Source organism: Taudactylus pleione, unplaced genomic scaffold (assembly GCF_031769625.1).
Source record: "Taudactylus pleione unplaced genomic scaffold, aTauple2 ptg000792l, whole genome shotgun sequence".
Taxonomy (NCBI): domain Eukaryota; kingdom Metazoa; phylum Chordata; class Amphibia; order Anura; family Myobatrachidae; genus Taudactylus; species Taudactylus pleione.
The window spans coordinates 3141679-3161013 of NW_028285194.1; the positions used below are offsets into that span (position 1 = coordinate 3141679).

The window sequence follows — 19335 nt, forward strand, 5'->3', positions numbered from 1 at the left end:
CAGTGTAGATGAAGAGTACAGATTAGATAACATATCATCCACTGTATGCTAACACAGACTCATGAATATCCTTAGAAAACTACAAACCACACACCATGCTAAGCTAATAACAGATTAACACCTAACATAGCTACAGACACCCAAATAGGCTAAATATTGCACATTTTATACTCCGCTATAACTCAGGGGAACTGAGATCCATATTCCGTTGTCTTGTGAGAGAGGAAACCTCTCTCCTCCAAAAATCTGCCAGTCTCTGCTAAGCTGTGTTTTCTCAGCTATGTGCATGCTATGTTCCCGCCCCCTTTTACCTGTGAGGTCATCAGAAAGGGAGTATCCTTTTGGGTTACCTGAGACTACTGTTTCTACTCTCAGCTAGCTAGCTCTATTGATTAGACTGGAATAACCAGTCCTTTGGAGAAATCTGTTACAGGGCATTTATTGGACAATTCCAAATGGATACAAAAGGTCTCCAACCTCCTTTTGTATCCCCCCAACATGCAAATCTAAGCTGCTATGGAAAACAACATTTCAAATAGATATTCTCTCTAACATTCATATTTCATAGCCGCATGTTCTGATCTTCATATTGATGTCACCGGAATGCTGTGGAAACAGAGTCGCATTTACTAAGCCATAGTTACAGAAAACATTTCTTTATATACTGACATTGCGTTTAAACCAAGTAATAATTAACCTTTTTGCGTTATGGGACCATTGCTTTTAAATGTATGTATGCGGGGAAAACACCACTGAATTGCGTTGTGCGTCTGAGGGTCGGTGGGGCACTCAGCGAGCAGCACTAAGCTGGAAGAGCATCTATGTGTGTGTGTGGCTATGCCAGTATGATTTTGGGAAGGATCACTAAAAAACTGACTGTATTCTGTTTAATATTGTGTGTATGAGTTGCAGGGAATTTTGCTACTTTTGAAATACAAGTCTGTGTGATATTATAAATGGGCCACATATACACACACATATATATATATATATATATATATATACACACAAGCACACGTGTTTTTCTGATGTTTTTAAACTGCAATTGCAAAATGTGTTTATACAGTGAATTTAATTCTCATACAGGAAGGAGGCTTCCAGCTGTGCTGTTGGAGCCTCCCTGTCTAGTCTGCCTGTGTTTGAGGAAGGCTAACTATGTATCTTTTGTTTACAAAATAGTGCTGTGAGATTTTATTTCTAAGATGGAGTCTTGGCCCTTTACAAGACAGCATTGCGCAGATTCCAATTGCAAACAGATTCTGTCTTCGCCAATTATCCGGTTTTGACAGCGAACACTCATCCCCTTGCTCTGCTGATTGGTCGGAGCGCATCTTGCAGGACCCGGCCTTTTCTTTAGTCACCCCACTGCATGACACACTAGGGACAAACTCGTGACACACTAAGGTATCGGGATACTGTTTGATAAGTGCTGTCCTCGAGTGTAGTTACTTGATTTCTGCAAAGCCTGTCTCTAGCACCTCAATCATCCCTGTTCCTTAAACTAGAGCCTCTGAATGCAAGCTATTGTACCTTTAAAGTGGTCATGAATGACAGATGGAAACTCCTAGGGCAGCCATCTAAGATCTGGCTTCAGGGCCTGATTCAGACCCGCTCACGAGCGCTGGCAAGTGGGTCGATTTTGCCCTAGTGCGCATGCGCACGACGAAGGGAGCTCCGTCGTGCGCATGCGCGAGACCCGAATAGCAACGGCCAAGCCGTCGCTATGGGTCTCGCACCAAAGGGGGCGTGCTGTCGATGGTGAGTGACAGCACGCCCCCTTTGGTGGGCGTGCCTGCCCAGACGGAGGCGTTCCCATGGAAACGCCTACCATCTGGGTCCGGCCCCACTGACATCACTAGTGATGTCAGTGGGGGTGCTTTTGGCTGATAGAGCCAAAAGCACGCCTGGGCTTGCGGCAGCGAGACCCTACCGCAGGGTCTCGTCGCAATAGTCTGGACCATCGCGACCATCTTTTTGGCCGCTCGCATAAGCTGTGGGTGGCCACCCACAGCTATGCGAGCGGCCAGGAGGCCGCTCCAATAATAGGTGGGATGGCCCTGATTCAGAGCGAGCGTTCTTGTCTCAGCGTCCGGCTCTGAATCAGGCCCTCAGTTCCACCAGAGGTGATGCTGGAGTGCAATCACTGTTGGTTTGAAAGGCAGTGTGTTCATTTGGCAGCACTTTACCATATTCTGTTTGGGGTTTCAGGAGTGCTTTAGACCCTTAATTGCAGAAGGGGTATGTGGAATTAAAGTTGCTTTGAGACAATTTCATAAGCCATCCTCACAGAAAGGTTTCTATGCTACTATCCACTCTGGCTGTTGGCTCTACCACCATCTTTGTCCTTTGTCAAATGGTTCTGTTGTACATTAAGGGGGTTGGGTGGGAAGCAGGAGCAGTCTTGTCATTTACAAGTATGAACCATAAAATATGGTGCAGTGGAAAGTCAAGTCACTGAACAGCATATTATTACTGCCCCCAATTTAAAAGAGAGCTACAGTGCACGAAGGACATCTAGTTAAATATAAATCCATTTATCATTGTATTTAGGTCTGCAATACATAGCCTTTTAAATATTTGCTCCATGTGAACACCTGAAATTTTCAAACAGATTTACACTGAATATATATATATATATATATATATATATATATATAATTTAGTTAAGTTTGTTCTGTTAAAAACAGAAGTGTTATTGACATTTTCTAATTTATCCCCAAAGCACAGTTACAGGAGCAATATTTTCTGTTTAACAACTGCCCTATATCGGCTGGTCTGTACATGAATGATAACCGTAGCAGATACAGATTATAACATGCTCTGTGCAGCTTGGAATCTGGCTGCCCTGAATGTTATCACTATACAGGTTGAGTCACCCGTATCCAAAATGCTTGGGACCAGGGGTATTTTGGATATCGGAATATTCCGTAATTTGGAATATTTGCATATTATAATGAAATATCTTGAGAATGGGCCCCAAATCTAAACACAGAATGTATTTGTGTGTTATATACACCTCATACACACAGCCTGCAGGTCATTTTATACAATATTTTCAATAATTTTGTGGCTCAAACAAAGTGTGTACATACATGAAATTTATTTGTTTCACATACACCTTATACACAAAGCCTGAAGGTAATTTTATACAATATTTTCATAATCGTGTGCCTTAAACAAAGTTTGTGTACAATGAATCATCATAAAGCAATGGTTTCATTATCTCAGTCATGCTAAAAAAAAAAAATCTGTATTTCGGAATATCTGGATATGGGAGACTCAACCTGTTCTTGGGCGAACATTCTACAGTTACGCTAATTGGGTGATATTTAAATAAAATAAATCTTCCATTTACTATCCAATCATTTGTCAAAGTCCTATCCGTAAAAATCTCTTCTACAGTGCATCTGGAAAGTATTCACAGCGCTTCACTTTTTCCACATTTTATGTTATGTTACAGCTTTATTCCAAAATGGAATAAATTCATATTTGTCCTCAAAATTCTACACATAATACCCCATAATGATAACGTCTAAAACATTTTTTTTGAGAATTTAGCAAATTTAATTAAAAAAAACAAACCTAAGAAATCACATGTACATAAGTATTCACAGCCTTTGCCATGAAGCTCAAAATTGAGCTCAGGTGCATCCCTGTTTCCACTGATCATTCTTGAGATGTTCCTGCAGCTTAATTGGAGTCTACCTGTGGTAAATTCAGTTGTTTGGACATTAATTTGAAAGACACACCCCAGTCTATATAAGGTCCCACACTTGACAGTGCATGTCAGAGCACAAACCAAGCATGAAGTCCAAGGAATTGTCTGTAGACTTCCTAGACAGGATTGTCTTGAGGCACAAATCTGGGGAAGGGTACAGAAAAATATCTGTTGCTTTGATGGTCCCAATGAGCACAGTGGCCTCCATCATCCGTAAATGGAAGAAGTTCGGAACCACCAGGACTCTTCCTAGAGTTGGCCGGCCGTCTAAACTGAGCGGTCAGGGAGGTGTCCAAGAACCCGATGGTCACTCTGTCAGAGCTACAGCGTTCCCCTGTGGAGAGAGAACCTTCCAGAAGGACAACCAGCTCTGCAGCAATCCTCCAATCAGGCTTGTATGGTAGAGTGGCCAGACAGAAGCCACTCCTTAGTAAAAAGCACATGACAGCCTGCCTGGAGTTTGCCAAAATGCACCTGAAGGACTCTCAGACCACGAGAAACAAAATTCTCTGTTCTGATGAGACAAAGATTGAACTCTCTGGCAGCAATGCCAAGCGTTATGTTTGGAGGAAATCAGGCACTGCTCATCACCAGGCCAATACCATCCCTACAGTGAAGCATGGTGGTGGCAGCATCATGCTGTGGGGATGTTTTTCAGCGGCAGGAACTGGGAGACTAGTCAGGATAGAGGGAAAGATGAATGCAGCAATGTACAGAGACATCCTGGATGAAAACCTGCTCCAGAGCACTCTTGACCTCAGACTGGGGCGACGGTTCATCTTTCAGCAGGACAACGACCCTAAGCACACAGCCAAGATATCAAGGAGTGGCTTCAGGACAACTCTCTGAATGTCCTTGAGTGGCCCAGCCAGAGCCCAGACCTGAATCCGATTGAACATCTCTGTAGAGATCTGAAAATGGCTGTACACCGTCCAACCTGATGGAGCTTGAGAGGTGCTGCAAAGAGGAATGGGCGAAACTGCCCAAAGATAAGTGAGCCAAGCTTGTGGCATCATATTCAAGAAGACTTGAGGCTGTAATTGCTACCAAAGGTGCATCAACAAAGTATTGAGCAAAGGCTGTGAATACTTATGTACATGTGATTTATTTTTTTTTTTATTATTATTATTACATTTGCAAAAATCTCAAAAAAAATTTTTTACACGTTGTCGTCATGGGGTATTGTGTGTAGAATTTTGAGGACAAAAATGCATTTATTACATTTTGGAATAAGGCTGTAACATAACAAAATGTGGAAAAAGTGAAGCGTTGTGAATACTTCCGGATGCACTGTAAATCTGTGTTCAACAAGACAATTGCAATATATTCAACAGTATATAGAAACCTACCTTTGCTGGCTTGTTTTTCTTTTTTTAATAAAATTATGCAGCAACTACAGATTCTGCATAATTTTATGCAACAGCCTAATTCAGGAATTTTCCCAGACCTCTACTGCAAAAGACTAACTACCGCTGAAGATCGCAGTCCCCAGTATTATTGATGGGGACTACGGTCTGACCCCCCTACAGTATGTACCAAAGTTTGGTCCTGTTGGCTTACGCCATCCTCTGATGGCGCAAAATGCTTTAGGCCTATGGAGGCATTTTCAGGAGTCTTTTAAAGATGCGAAAGACTCCTCTAATGTGGCCGGAATGTAATACTGCTTTTATACCTAAATTCCGGTTCTGACCTGGAGGTTGGAACAGGGTTCCAAACTGGATCAGACCCAGAAATTAGCCGGCGCTGCCCCTGTAAATTCCCGACTTGGTGCCGTTCACTCCGGAGCCGGGTATGCAGTGACCCGGCTCTTCCGGTGTGGAAGTGGACGCACCCGGAAATGATTTGTAATATATATGCCCCTTCATCTTTCATCCTGGCATTTTCTGTCCGTCTTCTGCATGTATACATATACAGCAGCTGGTCTACACTACTTTATTATTCCTACATAGTTACTTTCACTCAATTAGCCAAATTGTAGAAAGTTACTGCAAAATATAAAGTAATAGTTCTCCAAAGTACTGATACCATGTTGGGATATATGCTACTCAATTAAAAGTTGGTAACTCATGGAGAGACAATTATGTGTAAGAGAAAACAAATGCAATAATATAGGGAATCAGAAAATACTTTACAAAATTGTTTAATGCATGCACATCAGATACAACAATCAATAAATTTAATTAAATCAATTATTTACGGGTGTAAACATTTTACAAAAGCTTTTCATTATACATGGTTTTCGATGGAAAAAAATATCTACTATAAATCAGTGGCACATAAAACATCTTATAAACTTAACATGATCCCACAAAGACAGGACACAAATAAAAAATAATAGCACTTGTTCCTTGTCAGTTTTTGAAATCAAAACTACTTATCAGTTTGTGTTTTAACAAATCGCAAGCAATAACAGAAACCAGTTAGAAATACCAGTATAAAAAATAGCTTGTAATCCAGTTATAAATGAACGTGCTTGCAGTCAGCCACCAGGTTTTTGGATTGTAGATTTGGCATAATGCGTTTTAATTGGAGTCTTCTCGAGTTCAGTAGACAAAGGCTCAGACTTTAGTAGAAGTCAGTTCAAAATGTGAAACGTTAAATTTATCTGCACCAATTGGCTAGGGAGACAAAAAGCCCCAAACTGCTGACGCAAATGTCTGTCAGTAGAACGTCTGTGCTGCATAGTCACACGCATGTGGCTATTATGTGCTATTTTTTGGAAAGAGCAAAAGGAAGTAATATAGTGAAGTATTTTCCAGGTGTACGCATGCAAACTACAGGGAAGTTGCTGCTACCTCGTATTGTTCGTTACAGAATATTGATTTTGTTTCTGTTGAAGTAGTTCTGTAATCGCCAGAAGTTTTTTGAGCACATGCTGTTAATTAAAAAAAAAGAAAAGGATAGATATAATGAAATTGTACTGAAATCACTACATAAGCCAACAAATGTTTATCTAATCTATTAATACACATTAAATCATATGCAATTCTCTTTAGTCTTTGAAAGCACAAAAAGTCCCTCATCAGACCCAAACATAGTTCCCCAATCATAGCACCAATGCGGCTTCCTCATTTCCCCACGTGATAGACTGATGGCCTCCATAGGACAAATCAACATGTCTAGAATTTCAATCCTACTCTTGCAAGATTTAAACTAAAACCATCACTGCCTTATATCAAAGTACAGTTTAGTCATTTTATACAATTTCTAAGCACTTAAATATAGCAGCATGTTAACACGTACGTACTGTAATTATCTATACGACGCCATGGTGTTCCATGCTTTACTCGCTCTTTAAAAATTTGTTTTTAAATAAAACAGTCATGTGACATCACATAGCCAACTGTACAGTAACAGCTCACATAGGAGAGAAGTAAAGCTAGTAAAATGGGTTGCAGTATGTCACGTGTGCCAGCCTGCAGCAGTAGCATTTACTTTATAATAGTTACAGCCTTTGTTGTTATAGTGATGACAAAGAAGTCTAACCATTGTACAGATTGTTTGCCCGCTGATACAAAATGACATTAATACACAAATAAATATAGTGAGTACCTGTTGTGCACCTCGTTCATTACTAATGGTCCGGAGTTCATCAGAGTGTGCCACACACATTTCGTGTAAAGCTGCCAAATTGCGGGACAGGTCAGTCCTAGAGTGCTCAGTAGTATCTGGCAGTTCAGGTACGTTCTGAAAAATACACGTTGACAACATTAAGGTTCAAGTCAGCATCTGATGACTTTCCTCCGACTGACTTCTGATCAGTTGAAATTAACATTAAAGGGACATATAAAACTAGGTGTTTACTGCCGGTATGTGCTCTGCTGTGTTCATCCAGCAATAAACAGAGCACATTTGGATTTGAAATTGAATTTGCAAAAGTTATCATTAATGGCAGAACCCATATGCAGCATATACGTTTTTTAATCATAACTATCATCCGTTCTCTATGCCACTTGTGTTTATAGTATCTTCATTATATGCAAGTTCCCACTGACCGTCATTTGTGCCATATGAATGCATATAGGTTTGAAGTGACCAGCAAGCACAAGTCTCCATGTACAGTATCTATGGTGACTCTCTGTGGATGAGTATGCAACTTATGGCCAGGAAGCAATGTCACAAGATACAGGAATTTGGTAAGGTAGCGAACTCACCCCAAGTTCATCCAAGAACATAATCATGCGATGCTTGTTATTTTTAATGAATGGATTTACACCTTCCATGTAGGGCTCCTGGGGGGAAATAAAACAAAACACAAGCCTATTATAATTCACTCCAGTCTATAATGTCCACTCTTATTTTGCTGTATGAAAAATGAAACAAAGGAATGACGCTAATCTCATAACATTGTTGCTTAGTTACATGTACAGATTACTGATATAACAAACGTATCGCCAAAACTACAGACATATGCAAATTCCTTCTTCTGTCAATAACTGACCAAACACAACAACAAGACAAGTTTACTGTAAGAGATGCAAGAAATGACAAGAGTGTAAATGTGCGGCAGAAGCAAATTATCCAACCAATCACTGCACATACATGTTGCACTTCGGAAAGAAGTTACACCAACACTATACAGACAAAATGAATAAACATTACAAGCTCCATAAACTATTACAAGCCCTTGAAAATGGAAATGAATTATACATTGTAAGAGTAGTACTTAAAGCTGCAGAACAGACTGTTGGATTCCACAGATGACATAAACCAGCCTTCATAGGGGCAGATAAAGTGTCAGCTAATCTAATGTAATGCATACAACCAAAAGGATAAAAAAATATATCTCTCTGTTGTGGTGTGTCCCCCCTTCTCTCTCCAAAATATGAAGTGAATTAAGATTACTAATTAATATAGTGTATTAATCTACAGATTGTTGCATCAGGTGCTAGTAAAAGGTTTTAAATACTCAATAATATGTTCAAAAGTGGCAATGTTACATGAATGAAAAGTACTTACCCATACTGTCTAGTGAGGGTCGGGGTGAATCTAGTGCATGTTAAGCAGTACTGGAGTGTGGTCCAAAGCGAGCGGCGATGCTGGATGGTTCCCTGTATTACAGTGGAAGACTATAAAGAGCAGTAGCACCAGATATGCTGCTAATAGCTCCTACTGGATTCAATTTAATTCAGATGTCTTTGCCTTCTGGGAGTCCAGGATGCAAAGTGCTAAGCTGGGGCCCTCAGAACTTCAGGAACAGTAGGATGACTGCTGAAACTACTGTAGGTATCATCTTGGAATTGACACTAGATTCCATATTCAGGGCCACTATGACCATTTTTGAGCCGAAGTGTGTATGAGAAACTGTGTGGGGAGGAGTGGCCATGCCATATTGTGTATATTGGATCCCCTCTGTAAAGGCTGTGTGGCAGCACACCGCAGTAGGGAGTGCGGCCACACTATTTTGGGTGTGTGACTGCACCTCTTTTTTGCCAGGCCCAGGCCTTTGTACATCACTTCCTCAGCGATCCTGGAAGTTAGTTTAAGCAGGAGATTTAAAGATTACATCTTCCAGCCTTTACTTAGCGGAGCTAAAGTGAAGAGGGGACCGAATCCCACTATATGTGGCACTAGATGGGATTGAAGGGGAACATACCCCTGACACTGAATGCAATGTAAAAACAAGAGATATGGTAAGAACTTACCTTTGTTATCTCTGTTTCTACGAAGTCCATAGGGTCCACAGGGTTGACCTTGGGGTTATAGCTGGAACAGGATCCATGGGCACCACACAGTTAAGCTTTTAGCTCCCAGGATGCACTTGGGTCCTCCTCTATACCCCGCCCCCGAGCCACAGGCACCTCAGTTGGTAAGCAGCCTAGGCCGGAGGAGAATATGGAACAGAGAGAAGGAAGACTGGAACACACAAGAAACCATACACACAGCAATGTGAGACGGAAAACCGGTGACCAGCCACACAGCCCATTTGAAGCCAGGTGCGTCAGGGTGGGCGCCCTGTGGACCCTATGGACTTCGTAGAAACAGAGATAACAAAGGTAAGTTCTTACCATATCTCTTGTTTTCTACTTCAGGGTCCATAGGGGGTCCACAGGGTTGACCTTGGGGATGTCCCAAAGCAGTTCAACACAGGACGCTCCTGTGCTGAAAGGAGCACCCGGCGCCCAAAGGATGCATCCTGAGAGGCGAAGGTGTCAAACGCATAGAACCTCAAAAACGTTTGAATAGAAGACCAAGTGGCCGCCTTACACAGCTGAACAGCAGAAGCGCCACGTCTAGCAGCCCAAGAGGGACCCACAGAACGAGTGGAATGAGCCTTAACAGAGGCTGGCACAGGTAAACCCTCCTGTGCATAAGCCTCACAAATAACGGAACGAAGCCAACGGGCTAACGTTTGTTTGTTGGCAGGCCAACCCCTCTTGTGAAAACCAAAGAGGATAAACAAGGAATCAGACTTCCTAACCGAAGCCGTCCGGTCCACATAAATTCTAAGCGCCCGGACCACATCTAAGGAAGTCTCACCAGCTGAAACATCAGGGGACTGAAAAGCTGGCACAACAAGTTCCTGATTAATGTGGAACTTCGAGACCACTTTGGGCAAAAACTCAGGACGAGTGCGGAGCACCGCTCTGTCCTGGTGAAAAATCAGGAAAGGAGGGCGACAGGAAAGCGCCCCCAATTCAGACACCCTCCTGGCCGAAGCAATTGCCAGGAGAAAAACGGTCTTAAATGTCAGCCACTTGAGCTCCACCGACTCAAGAGGCTCAAACGGAGGACCCTGCAGGACCCGTAGAACCACCGCCAAGTCCCAAGGAGCCACAGGAGGCACAAAGGGAGGCTGGATCCTGAGAACACCTTGGAAAAAGGTGTGAACATCCGGCAGCATTGCAATCCGCCGTTGAAACCACACAGACAAGGCGGAAACCTGAACCTTCAGAGATGCAAGGCGTAAGCCGAGGTCCAATCCTGATTGAAGAAATTCCAAGACCCTAGAAACTCGGAACACCTGAGGATCATAATTTCTGGACTCACACCACTGAAAGTAAGTGTGCCACACCCTGTGATAAATCCGTGCGGAAGCAGGCTTGCGTGCCCTGAGCATGGTACCAATAACCGAACTGGAGAAGCCCCGAGACCTCAAGACGGCTGTCTCAAGAGCCACGCCGTCAAAGACAGCCGACCCAGATCCGGGTAAAGACAGGGCCCTTGAGACACAACAGGTCCCGACGCTGAGGAAGAAGGTACGGAGCGTCGATGGAGAGGCTCCTGAGATCGGAGTACCAAGGACGTCTGGGCCACGCCGGAGCTACCAGCACTAGCGTGCCGCCGTCCTGCTTGAATTTCCGCAGAACCCGAGGAAGTAGCGATATCGGAGGAAACAGATACGCCAGGTGAAACGTCCATTGCACCGACAGCGCGTCCACCAGACTTGCGCCTGCGTCTCTTGTCCTTGACCCGTAAACGGGCAACTTGTGATTGTGACGGGAGGCCATCAAGTCCAGCTCCGGCAGTCCCCACCTGTCCACGAGTAGCTGAAACACCTCTGGGTGAAGCGACCATTCCCCGGGATGCACGTCGTGACGGCTGAGGAAGTCCGCTTCCCAATTGAGGACTCCAGGGATGAAGACCGCCGAGATCGCTGGAATGTGACCCTCCGCCCAAGTCAGGATGCGAGACACCTCCGACATCGCTGCCCGACTGCGAGTTCCTCCTTGGTGGTTGATATACGCCACCGTGGTGGCGTTGTCGGACTGCACCTGTACCGCCCTTCCGTGAAGAGCGGGGCCGGACGACTGCAGGGCCCTGTATACAGCCCTCAGTTCCAGGATGTTGATGGGAAGAAGAGTTTCTTCCGCAGACCAACGACCCTGGAGAGACAATGAGCCGGTCACTGCCCCCCAACCCCGGAGACTGGCATCCGTCGTGAGCAGGACCCAGTCCGGGATCCAAAAGGGGCGCCCCTCGACCAGATGAGCTGTCTGAAGCCACCAAGCCAAAGATTGCCGAACGTCCGGAGACAACACCAGCACCTGAGAGCGGATCCGGTGAGGTAACCCGTTCCATTCCAATAGAATCAGCCCCTGCAGGGGCCGGGAATGGAGCTGGGCAAATTCCACCATGTCGAATGTCGACACCATGGACCCCAGAACTCTCATTGCCGAATGGACCGACAGGCGGCAACTGCCCAGGCAACTGCGTATCCGCAGCTGTAGGGAGGCGACCTTCTCCGGAGTCAGGAAGATCCTTTGCTGACGCGAATCCAGCAGGGCTCCCAAATGAACCATCCGCTGTGATGGAATCAGGGAGGACTTTTTCCAATTTATCAACCACCCGTGTGCTTGCAGGCAAGCGATCATCAGGTGGAGATTTTGAAGCAGTACCTCTGGGGAGCTCGCCAGCAACAGGAGGTCGTCCAGATACGGCAGCAGCCGTACATTCTGGTTCCGAAGATGTGCAGCCATGACCGCCATAATCTTCGTGAACACCCTCGGCGCCGTGGAGAGACCAAAGGGTAGCGCCCGGAACTGATAGTGGTGTTGAAGGATAGCGAACCTCAGATACCGCTGGTGCGAAGGTGCTATCGGAACATGGAGGTAGGCGTCCTGGATATCCAGGGACACCATGTAATCCCCCGGTTCCATCGCCAGAATGATGGGACGTAATGTCTCCATCCTGAACTTGGGAACCCTGAGGAATTTGTTCAGAGACTTCAAGTTGAGGATAAGGCGATGAGAACCATTGGGTTTCTGCACCAGAAACAGAGACAAATAATACCCCGTCCCTCGTTGTGATTGAGGAACGGGAACAATGACCCCTGCTTTCAGCAAGGACTCTATAGCCTCCTGAATCCGTAACGCCTTGGTCTTGTCCTGAGAAGGACTCGTGCAGAAAAACTGGTGGGGTGGTCTGTACCGAAAAGACAGGGCGTACCCCTGGGAGACCACTTCTCGAACCCAGGCATCCGTGGTGGTATTGTGCCAGCACTGGGCAAATAGAAGAAGTCGGCCTCCCACTCTGAGGTCCCCCAGAGGGAGGCCCGTCCCATCAGGCCGCAGGTTTATCTTCCTGCTTGGAAGAAGGGCGCCGTGCACTCCAGGCTTGCTTCTTGGGCTTAGAGGCAGTCTTACTCGCAGATTGTCTCGGGAAGGACTGACCTTTCGCCTTCCCCTGAACCCGAAAGGAACGAAAAGCCGAACTCCGAACCTTAGCAGGCAGTGCCGCCGAAGGGAGGAAGGCTGACTTGGATTTAGCCAGGGTATCCACAATTTTGTCCAAGTCCGGACCAAATAGTAATTCCCCATTGAAAGGTAAGGCCTCCAGGCCCTTCTTTGAATCAGAGTCCGCTCTCCAGGACCGCAACCATAAGGATCGGCGGGCAGACACCGCTGCAGCAGATACCCGCGAAGTCAGCAGACTAGCATCTAAAGAAGCTTCTCCAATGTAAGAAGCAGCGTCCCTCATCTGTCCCAACAACGCCCGCTGGACATCCGGAGCGTCATCCGAGAAGGTATCTTCCAATGCATTGGCCCACCCCTCAATGGCCTTGGCCACCCAGGAGATGGCCATGGACGGTCGGGCCACCGCCCCGGAGAGGGAGTAAATAGACTTTAAACAAGTCTCAACTTTCCTGTCCGTGGGATCCTTCAGCGAGGATATCGACGGTAATGGTAAAGTAGCGCCCCGAGTTAAACGGGTGACATGGGAATCCACCGCCGGTGGAGTTTCCCATTTTTTACAATGTGCCTCAGGGAAGGGATAATTAGAAGCCAACCGCTTCTGAGGAAGGAATCTTTTACTGGGCGCCTGCCAAGCTACCGCCATATGATCCGTCAACTGATCCGACAGGGGAAACACCGCAGAAGCCACCCTAGTATTTTTTAAACTAGGAAACTTCGACTTAGGAACCGGTGCCTCATCCTCTATAAGAAGAATAGCTCGCACCGCCCTAACCAGTGCTAGCACATTAATGGACGACTTGGTATCCATTTCCTGGACCGAGGCGTCCGAGTCAGTGTCATCAGGGACTTCCCCATCATCTGAGGAACCCTCTGAGTCCGATACCTGAGCAGCCCGTGCCATGAGTGAGCGTTTTGAAACCCTAGAAGGCATGTCAGTCTGCAACATTGACTGAAAAACCGAGGAAGCGGCCGCCAAATTTTGTACTGAGTTGGAGAGCACATCCACCCAGGGTGGAGGAGTCACCATAGGGGCCTGAAAAGGTACCACAGGCTGCTGCGGCACAGGGGAAGCCTGTATATACATAGGCAACCCCGCATAGGGACCCACCGACTGAGACCCAGGAGGACTCCGCAATAACTGCGGGACACCCGGGGAATGGGGGATGGTCGGCTGGGGTAACGCCCTAGTAGGGAGAGCAGTCGGGACCGATAGACGGTCCGCAATAGACACCAGCACTTGAGAAAACATCGCCCACGGTGGTTCCTGCGTCAGAGAAGGTCTGGATGGGCCAGGAGCCACCTGGCACCGACTACACAGACCCTCCTGTGACAAATCCTCCCTATCCACTCCTGCAGAACAGCGTCCGCAGGAGGCCAACATCGGAGCCACTGAGCGCTCAACCTCCTCGTCTGACATGACAGAATATATTATATATCTGGCACCAGGGGAGAAGTAAAACGCACTCACCGGTGTGCTGAACAACAGCCCACAATATGGCACTGAGTGGCACACAACTGTATGTGACGGACCTCACAAATACGTGATCTATATAAGTGAGGTCAGTAGAAACGCCCTTCCCCCACACACCTGTAGGACTTGTAGGAGAAGTAAAGGGATAGGTATAAGCTGACAGTAAGCGGAAAATAAGCACAGACAGGCAGCACTAGCAAAAGTCACATACCATGCAGAAGTAATACTCACTGCACCTTTACACTACAATCAACCTGCCCAGATTCAGTGTCTGGGAGGGCTATAGTGCTGTGTACGCTGTCCTTAATCAGGGGAGAGGTACACAGGGGGACCGGTCCGCATGCTCCCTGAGAGATCTGCGCTGCCACTGTGAGAAAATGGCCGCTGGAGACCTCAGAGGAGGAGTGGCCGAAGAGTCTGCAGCTCAGCGACGCCAGACTGCGTGCTGAAAGGCGCGCTGAGCTGAGGGGAGGAGCCGCTGACAGGGAAGGCTTCCTCCCCTGGCTGGCCATAACCCCAGGGATGCTGGCTTCCCGCTTGCCCCTTTATCCCTGGTGGTCTAGTGGTCCCACGGGTTATGGGGGGGCCCGCCGCCACTGCCAGCAGCCTCCGGTCTGTCCCCAGGACCGGAGGCTAAAGGACTGCATTTAAGTCATTCCGCGCGCCGCCGCTAGCCAGCGACGCGCGGCTTACCTGCATCCCCGGCGACTCCGGCAGCAGTCCTGGGAGGTAGACAGAGTCCGGCTAGTACGGACTCTGCCCTCCCGCCGCGATCCCCAGATCAGTACTGGCGTCGCGGCGCCAGTCGGGGATCAGAGCGGCAGCGTGGGCGTCTGTATAGACAGCCCTTCGCTGCCGTCTGTAGTAAAAAGAGATTAAAATAAATAAAATCTAACTTAAAATAAAAGCTTCTGGGGGCTGCTCCTGCAGCCCCCCTGCGCGGTGACCGACTCCGGCCGGGCACCAGCTTACACTGAGGTGCCTGTGGCTCGGGGGCGGGGTATAGAGGAGGACCCAAGTGCATCCTGGGAGCTAAAAGCTTAACTGTGTGGTGCCCATGGATCCTGTTCCAGCTATAACCCCAAGGTCAACCCTGTGGACCCCCTATGGACCCTGAAGTAGAAATATGCCTAACAGAGCTATTAGGACTATGTAAAAGGAGAGAATACTGGAATATCCCCAGTCATGTACATAAAACAAAATATACATAGCAAGTACCTACATAAAAGTGTAAAATGTACTATCTTGTATTTTAAGAGTTATTTCTGAGCAAATAACCATCACTAGAGGTCTTGCTCTATTCCTGCTAGATGACTATACCTGCTGTATTTCGGTTACGTCCAGGTAAATGCAAATTCTCTAATCCATCCCACCGCCATCCTGTGGCGAGCTCAGTATTCTAAATTACCCAATCCAGCCAGATTACCCAACAAAGTTGTGTTACAGTACCACACCCCATTCAGAAGCAAGCGATTCCATGTGGGGGTATAGTAGCAGTGACCATTTTACAACTGGGGGCACCAATTGGAGAGTGTCCTGTTTGGCCAAGCGGCACCAGTAAGAGTTGTCAGTAACAGAAGGTTACTGAAGGTAAGCAGAACCCCCAACAATCTGTGAACCATCAACACGGTGGCAAATAAAGACCATCTAGTCATTCTTTCACTACTGAAATGTTAGATACTTAGAAAGCAGCTGGAAATAAAATTTAAGATCAGTAGCACATATTTAAACACATGCATTTTAATAGATCCCCCTCAATGGCTTCTGTGCCTAAGAAACAGCAAATGTTTAGTCTACCACAATGGAGGTCAGGCAGTGGTGTGTTCAGACTGTAGCCCATATAGTTATCAAAACTATATATTGAGTGGCCACCATAGTACAAGAAGGCAATTTGTAATTGATGATCTAAACCAGTGGTTCCCAGCTCCAATCCTCGGAACTCACTAACAGTGTATGTTTTCCATAATCCATGCTGGAGCACAGGTGTATTCTTTACAGAGTTAAATCGGGCATACATTATGCAATTATCGGCCTGATCCACAGATTATCTGCAGATTGTGACGATAATTGCATAGCGTATGGCGGCAGCTGCTCAGCGATGATCGGGCATGAAAAATCTTCCAACATGACCAACTCATCCGATAGTTGGTCGACAGCACCAGGCAGTTTATGTGTTACCGTGGCCGACCGCCCAACATTTCCCTTGTTCCTTCAAAGGGGATGAAGGGAAAATGTTTCCTCCCCAGGGGAGGAAGCCAGATATCATATGGCCATGCACTGTGACATATCTCACAGTGTACGGCCACAATATCAGACATCTTATCTGACAATGTACGCACAAGCATTACACAAGTTAAAAATCCACAGGTGAGCCAATTACTTCACTTGTCATTTTGAGATCTGGAGAATATGCACTGTTAGAGTTCCCGGAGGACTGGAATTGGGAAAAGCTGATCTAAACATTCCCTCCAAAAAAAAGATTGGTAAATTAGCATCACCTCTATTATGATGAGCAGGCTATTATTACATTCGGCTCAGACCTACAGATGTGTCCTCATACATCTAGCCTCAATACACCACGCAGTGCAAACTGCCTGGCGTGAGTAAGCCGCAGGTCCTGTGCTTCTCTGCTAGTGTCAGGAGTTTGTTTTTCTTTTTAGCGAAAATGCGTCTAAGTCACAATGTGATGCGGCTATGAAGCACCAGCAGACTGTTGATTAATTTGATATGTAACACTTGTATATCTGTGTGCAACAAAGTCTGTATATGAACCACAATGGAACTTTGAATGAAAAAAAATCAGTGGCTGCTACATTGTAGCACTTTGTATACAGATTCAGAGACTCAGTCGCATTCAGATATACAAGTGTTGCCTACCAAATTAATCAGCACAGTTTTCTGGTGCATCCAAATGGCATTGCATTGCGAGTTAGGACGCATTTTCGTTTTGAGTCTTACGGGACCTGGCACGCCGTGATGGGCTTTTTAGCATGACTGCAGCAGAGTATAAGGATTGTATAAGGACACATCTGTATGCAGGAAGAGCCAAGTGATGTAAACATAGAAATTGCATACTGGCCCGAAGGGAGGCCGACCAATGTTTTTCCAATTGTGAAAACATACTAAAATGTGCAGAAGATCTTACTTTTTATTTTCAGTTTAAGACTATGGTCCTTTACATTAAGTATCAAAATGAGAAAGTTTTATAGCTTTAAGTGAAAATATGTTTGCAAATGACATGCATGGTAATGTGTTTCTGCAGTGTTTTCTATCTGAATTATCCAAGGCATCGTACAGTACAATGATGGAGATACGGATACTGAACCCTCTCTCACAGTAAGTATTTTATTATTAGCTTCCATTAATATGGTTATGAAAGAGCGATTTTCTATTGAGGCAAATGTTGACTAAGGATTACAAAAGTAAATCTTAATATCTCATATTAAAAAAAGAAAATTGCACTAAGCCTGTTATGTGGATTTAACATTTTTGCTCATTTGCTACAGTACAGTGAGAGTGGCAAAATAAGATGAGTGATGGACTACAGTTACAATGGAATGGAATGCATGCAATGGCAGTGCAGAAGCCGTAACCAGTTAATAGATTAAAGTAAATAAAGCTTTTTTTCTTACAGATCCGGAGTAAATAACGCAGCTTTGTGGCACATCAGCATCATGTCCCTCCCATGCCAACCAGAATAAAAGGAATTGTTATTAGACTATTATGTACTTCATGCATGTAAACTAAGAGTGCAGCAAAGTTACCTACTGTAAGCCAATAGTTTTCTTAACTTGAAATGAATGGTCTAGAAGAATGATTTTGTGCCCTGTTTTACAGATCACATAATATGTAACATTTAACAAGTGTGGTTTTGAAACCACTGTAGTTACATGTGAAGGGTTCATTTGAAACCAATTAAAAAAATTAGATTATCTTAACAATATAACTATGTATTGTTCAACTTATCTAGTTGAAGACACAAAACCTCAGTTATCACTGTTTTATGAAGGTTATTTTGTTACGTATAACATAGTATTGTTACTTAAGGACTGTAGAGATGTAGGTAGTTGGTTATCAGATTATACCCAGTTTGAACTGCATTAAAGAAGTATCTACAATACACAAATTATTGTGTTATAGAAGTTATATGTTCAGGCTGGAACTTTGCACTTAAATTCTAACAAAAAATTGCACTTGCCATCTTGGTACCATTGTAAAGATACTGTTCTGGAGGGGCAGGGAATCAGGGACAAAGGGCTTATCCCAAAATGTTTATCAAAAATATACATATTCTAATATATCATATCTTTAAAAATGTATTTAAACACTGATAAAAAAATGCTTTGTAATTTAATAGCTTTCCAGAATATCAATGAGCTATTGCACCTACTGTCTATTTACAGCTGAACCCCATCCTGTACCTTAATAGGTATTTAGAAGTGAGCAAATATGTAATATCTGACTTTGTGAAGTCAAAGATACAGATATAAAAAAAATGTAAGCGCCACAAACACTTCCAGATAACATCCACATTGACTGTTTAATGTGGAGGAGTTGGAGACAGGCAGCACATATATGTTCCATATGAGCGTCTGGCTGTGAGGTATGGTTTTTCTTTATTCCCTTATATATGACAAGTGCATTTTTTTTTTTTTTTACTTTCTCTGTCCAAAGGTAAATTCAACCACTTTAACAATATCCTCTAAAGCTGCTGTACAACCTAGTGAGTATTTTATAAATGTGATCTCCTCCCAGTATAGGGTGCTGCTATGTACATCAGTTTATCACGACCTACAGGTTGGGACTTTTGTTTGATTTACCACTGACAGGTAGGCGGCCAGGTGGATGTTCTTAGAAATGTAGGTGATAGTGCAGATTCTTTAAAAAGTGATTTTCAGCCACCCTTCCAGAATAATGTAAAGTCCCTCTCCTGGGATGTTGGGCTACTGTGAAAAATGCACCTCCAAAAGGAGGGCCCAATATGAAAGCAGGTAGCAGGGATAGCTGTT

At 44.9% G+C, this 19335-nt stretch overlaps 1 protein-coding gene across 2 annotated transcripts in view; it reads right to left on the minus strand.

The window, feature by feature from the left end:
• Positions 1-4995: 4995 nt before the first annotated feature.
• Positions 4996-19335, minus strand: part of RASA1 (RAS p21 protein activator 1) — a 102578-nt gene continuing 88238 nt past the window's right edge. Inside the window, exons 23-26 of one of the 2 annotated variants that reach the window (XM_088457948.1) lie at positions 17959-18014; positions 7873-7950; positions 7271-7405; positions 4996-6593 (exon numbers count right to left, since the gene is read on the minus strand). In XM_088457948.1, the coding sequence (XP_088314074.1) occupies positions 6510-6593; positions 7271-7405; positions 7873-7950; positions 17959-18014 (353 nt within the window). In that variant the 3' untranslated portion in view covers positions 4996-6509. The remainder of the gene's footprint in view (positions 6594-7270; positions 7406-7872; positions 7951-17958; positions 18015-19335) is intronic. The other variant, XM_088457949.1, reaches the window with a different exon arrangement.